This window comes from Beta vulgaris, chromosome 6 (genome assembly GCF_026745355.1).
Source record: "Beta vulgaris subsp. vulgaris cultivar EL10 chromosome 6, EL10.2, whole genome shotgun sequence".
Taxonomy (NCBI): Eukaryota; Viridiplantae; Streptophyta; class Magnoliopsida; order Caryophyllales; family Amaranthaceae; genus Beta; species Beta vulgaris.
The window spans coordinates 474396-479982 of record NC_079207.1 but is presented as its reverse complement, the minus strand read 5'-3'; the positions used below and the strand labels follow the sequence as shown (position 1 = coordinate 479982).

Genomic DNA, 5587 nt, shown 5'->3' with positions numbered 1-5587 from the left:
TTGTAAAAAATAAAAATCATAAAAATTACTTATAAGTTATAATAACATAATATAGAGTTTCTTCTGATGAGATAAACAACATAATTAAAACCCCAACCTTAAACCCTATTAAAAATCAATAAAAACCCACTAAAAACAAACATAAAAACTTAATACTCCATGAATCAACGGCGACAGCGAGAAATGCAGGAGCAACCACGATGATAAGGGTTAGCAGGTGTACGAGTTTTGAAGCAGTTGTGAGTGTAGTAGGACCTACCAGAACGAGGTGGGCAAGGGACACGATTTGCTGAGAGTGCACCATACGAGATGTAGTACACCTGATGTGGTTTCTTCCAGTAAAGAGATCTTCTGCTACTGCTACCGTCTGATTCTATTTCATCTTCAAAATAATCATCATCAAGATCATTTCCAACTGGGTAAACTATTGACATTGCAGAGGGTGAGGCCCAGTTAAACCCCAAGTCGTGGATCTGGGCATTTGTTGTAGAGAAGTGGAGACTCAAGTAGGAGATTGTAAGGAGGAGAGAGAAAGTAAGGAGGAAGGTTGAAGATGACGACATTGTTGTTGATTTTTTTTTTATCTGGAGAAGAGAGAGTGGTGGTTGAGTGGTTAGATATGGGAGTGGAAGGAAATCTAAAGGAGGAGAGAGTCACGTGGAGAGTGGGGGAGAGACAGCTGGGAATAATTAATGTTGCAATGTCATCTAAGACTAGTAGACCTGATCAAAGATCGGACCGGACCGGGTTTGGGCCGGATCAGCCCATCAATATTCTGCCCATGTTTGCGGGCCAGTTTGGTCTGCCCAAAGCCCGGCATACGGGCCAAGCGGGTCTGATTTTTTTTTTCTCTGCATTTTAATTTGTTTTGTGACTTTTGTTCACTAATTTGAACAAATTAAAATGAACAAAAAAAAAGCAAGAAACTTGAGAAAAGTCCCGAATGATCAATGGTTCTCACTATATATATATATAGAGGCAAGATCACTTGAGAGAACTCCTTATATGAGAAATGAGAATGAATCTCAACCACATGATTGGATTAGAGTTGCAACATTTGTTTATTAGAGTTATACCTCCCCCTAAAAAATTTTGAGCCCCAAAAAAAAATTTAAATTTTTTTTTCTCTAATATTATTTTTTGTTGGAGTTACATCACTTTTTCATAGAGTTACATCACGTATTCATAAGAGATATAGCGTGTAAAATTCATTCTCATTTCTCATGTAAGTATGCATTCTCATATGAACTCACTTATATATATATATATCTAGATTGAAAAAAAATTTATATATCATTGAAAATTTCAGAAAATGTCATTGCGAACCTAATAATATTCTGGAAATGCGCAAATATTGTTAATCTAATACATCACCTATTAAGTTATTAGTGTTTTAAATTTATTTTAATTTTTTCCCTCTTTTGTTTGGAGCTTCTCTTCTTAGTTATCAAAAATTTATTAGATCGTAGTATTGTGTAATTATAAGCCCATAATTGAACCGCGCAACCTGTATGATATATGGCACGAAATAACTTTTTTCTTGAACGTGGCTGTGGGAACTGGTTACATTTTTTTGATGGAAAAAAAAAAAGGAATACAGTTTGCCAAATATAGGCAACTCTAAAATTTAGCAAAAAGTCAAAAAGTCAAAAATACAAAAACTATTTTCACGCTCGGTGGGACTCGAACCCACAATCCTTTGATTAGAAGTCAAATGCCTTATCCATTAGGCCACGAGCGCTTGTTTTATTTTCATCTCCTTATATCTTTACATAATCTGTAACACCAAAACTCTATCACACATTTGGAAAAAAAACAAATCGTATCACACTTGAGGCCCTGAGGCGTTCATAACCGGGTACGGTACCTATGGACATGTTTGTTTTTTCCGGTTGGTTAATAGGGTACTCAACTCAATTTTTTTTAACTAAAATAATGAACATTCACAAAAGTAAATAACTATGCCCAATTCTCGCTTTTCTTCCTAAAATAAAAAAACTAATATAAACCCTGTGCACACTAATTAGTGTGCACCCGATCCATATCACGTGAGTTTAGGATAGTGTATGTTAAAATGATATAGTGTACCTATGTATAATATAATATATCTATTTTTGATATAGTGTACTTATGTATAATATAGTATATCTATTTTTGATATAGTGTATGTTTCCAGTGGCGGATCCAGGAATTTGTTAATGGTGGTTCACCATCAACTACCGTTCACTAAATCAAAATAATTTTTTTAAAAAAATACTCCAAACTAAATTTCAATCGAAAAGAAAATAAATATATAACCAATAATTATACAAAATACAACCAAATAGTACTAGAAAAACCAAATATCCAAATTATATTAAAAAATACAACCAAATACTAGTAAAAATGATTACAATTGCTCGCGACGAGGTTTCATGTTTTGATATCGATGTACAATATCATTCATGCTAACATTCAAAAACAAATCATTCTCTAAATGAGTAATCAAACAATCATTCAACATTTGATCTCCCATACTATTACGCAATTTGTCTTTCACTTGCGTCATTCCAGAAAATACCCTTTCCACACTTGCCGCTGCAACGGGGAGAAGTAACACCAATTTTAAAAGCAAGTAGACCCTATCATGAGTTTCAGATAATCCCGTCTCCACAAGTTTCATTGAAAGCTCAGTAAGAGTCTTCAAATTCCAAAACCTTTCATCTTCTCTCATAGCAACAATAAAATTCTGAAGTGTATGGTCAAAGAATATCAATTCTGAACTTGAAAATTCATTTGGATAGAATTTTGCAAGTTCAATCAATTTTGCTTTATCAAAAGAAGCAAACCGATTAGTTGGATTCAAACAAGACATACACACAAGTAAATCTTTACTTATCTTGGGGAATCGATTATCAAGTTCTTGCAACTGAAGATCAATGACACTCAAAAAACTTCCACTCGAAAATGATGTAAATTTGACACTTGTGGGCCCTTACCTCTAAACAACCTTCTCCCGGGACAACATATTTCCCCTCCATGCTAGGAACCAATGTCTACTTAGCCATAAAAGAAATCACCTTCTCCATATGAGAATCCCATCCTTCATCTCTCATCTCTTGCAAATTAATCTTGGTTACATTAACAATTCGCATTGCATTTACAATGTCTTGATCACGTTTTTGTAATGCCACATTCAAGTTATTTGTTATCCCAAAGATACCAACCATCAAATGCGCCACAAACACAAAATCAAAAGACATCAACAAATTTGTAATAGTTTGTGCTTTGTTAGAATCAAGTGCATCAGAGACTTCTGCAATGTCATCAAGCGACCCAAGGATTGAAGGATATAAATCAAGCACATTCAATATTGTTTTGAAATGAGATTCCCAGCGAGTGTCACAAGGTCTACCTAACCCACGTTCTTCATTCAAACCCGACCCTGTTTCAAGTTCACCTAAGGAAAATGCTTCCACAATTCTTTGAGCTTGTTTTTCACGAAGAAATTCTTTCCTCTTCGGTGAACCTCCCACAAAGTTCAACAGAGGTGCAAGTACATCAGCAAATAACCAAGCACAATCAGAGATTTTTTAGCAAGTGCAACTTGAGTCAACTGAAGTTGGTGAGCAAAACAGTGGACAAAATATGCTTGTTTACATTCATTCTGTATTAGAGTCTTAAGGCCATTAATTGAACCTTGCATATTACTTGCCCCATCATAACCCCGACCTTGTACTTGAGAGAAAGACAAAGAATACTCCATCAACAATGAGTCTATAGCAGTTTTAAGAGTCAAAGAAGTAGTATCAGAAACATGCACAATACCAAGTAAACGCTCCCAAACTTCTCCCTTTTTGTTCACATATCTCAAACAAAGAGCCATTTGTTCCTTATCAGAAACATCAGCAGACTCATCGGCCAAGATAGTAAAGAAACCACCATCAATATCTTTAATGATTGCTTTAGTTGTCTCTTTTGCACATGCATTTATGATATCTTTTTGGACAATTGGAGAAGTAAGTTGACAATTACCAGGAGCATTATTAAAAACAACTTTTGAATATTCAGGATCTTTTTTTGAAAGAAGAGTCAACAACGAAATAAAGTTACCTCTTCTCAAGGAACTTTCTTTCTCATCGTGACCACGGAAAGATAATCCTTGGAGTAGAAGCCATTGTATAGTTTCAATCGAAGCTTCAAGTCGCTTCCTATAAGCACTCATAGTTTCCTTTGTTTGTTTTGACAAGGCAGAGGAGATACTTGACTTTTGTTTCTTGAATAAATCCATGGCTATCACTGCTTTGTTGTGAGCACTCGTGTGTTTCCCGACATGATTTTTTATCGTATCTAATCTATTCCAAGATTTGAAACCCCCACTAACAATAGCATCGCCTCCAATTGCATTCTCATCCTTGAATAAATAACAAATGAAACAATAGGCAACATCCTTTTCCACACTATACTCAAGCCAACTCCATGTTTCAAACCACTTGGCAACAAATCGACGGTTTTTTTGTGCAATAAGTGTTTGAGGAAATAGAAAGTCTTTGGGTTGACAAGGTTTTCTCTCAATGTAAGTTCTCCTCACTAAATCTCTATCATTTTTATGGAAATCACTCATCTTTCTCCTCAATCCTGGGTCTTGTGGAAGATTGGCGCAATCAATTTCACTTAGTCTTTGACCAAAGACCGGAGCGCTAGGAGGATTATGAGGGGAATTTGGAGGGGAATTATGAGGGGAATTTTGAGGAGAATTTTGAGGGGAATTTTGAATTGAATTGTGTGATGGAGAGGAATGTTGTTCACTTGCTAGTTGAGGAGACAAAGTTTGTTCACTTTGTGTTGGATGTGGAGGAGAATTTGGAGTTGGATTTTTCTTAGTGAAGAAACTAGCAATGTTTTGCATTTTGTTTGGAGTACGTTTTCTCTTCATTATCAAATATGAAAATCAAGTAATAGTTGAACTAAATTTGATGTATCTCACCAATGAAACATATGCCAATTTGTGATAGACTCATAGACCATCAATTATCATCAACAAAATCAGCAATAAAGTGATAAAACCCAATTCAAACATAACATAGTTTCAATTATCAAACATCAACAAGGCAAATGCAATAACACACAAATCAATATACAACAACAAAATCAACATTTATAACAATTCTACATTACATAATCTGATATATAAACACCCATAACAACTAAAATTGCAATTTATTTTTCAATTCTCATGAAATTGATAAACCATAATTTATAAAGTAAAACATGAAATCAAGCAAATTGAGTAGATTAAGATGTACCTAGAGAAGATTCCGTCCATCGTCGTCCACCAAGGAAGGAATTCCGACCACTTTTGTGGCTGCACGTCGGCGAATCGTCAAGGACGATGGCGAAACCACGAATCGCCCACGCACGAAGGACGAAGCCACCAGCAGTACTGACGATTTGATGAAGCCACGAGTCGCCCAAGACTGTTAGTCAATGAAAGCGTCGCCAATGAGGCCGCCGGACGAAGCCAGTCAAGCCACCAGCGTTTATTTTTTTGCGTGAGACTGTGAGAGAGAAAGGTAGAGGTCTGCAGCGTGACTTGTGAGAGAAAAGA

General features: G+C 35.7%; 2 protein-coding genes and 1 non-coding gene across 3 annotated transcripts; all 3 read right to left on the bottom strand.

Moving 5' to 3' along the window:
* On the bottom strand, positions 1-693 carry LOC104884456 (protein RALF-like 34). Its single transcript, XM_010669104.3, has one exon. It carries the CDS (start codon positions 561-563, stop codon positions 165-167), a length of 399 nt encoding a protein of 132 aa, XP_010667406.1. The 5' UTR covers positions 564-693; the 3' UTR covers positions 1-164.
* A 975-nt stretch (positions 694-1668) lies between these two features.
* On the bottom strand, positions 1669-1741 carry TRNAR-UCU (transfer RNA arginine (anticodon UCU)). Its single transcript has one exon. It is a non-coding gene; the product is annotated as a tRNA-Arg (tRNA).
* A 648-nt stretch (positions 1742-2389) lies between these two features.
* Positions 2390-4888, bottom strand: LOC125498921 (uncharacterized). The gene is made up of 3 exons (XM_057395456.1): positions 3640-4888; positions 3060-3508; positions 2390-2908 (listed from the first exon to the last, which is right to left on the bottom strand). Exons 1-3 carry the CDS (start codon positions 4886-4888, stop codon positions 2390-2392), a joined length of 2217 nt encoding a protein of 738 aa, XP_057251439.1.
* Positions 4889-5587: the final 699 nt, after the last annotated feature.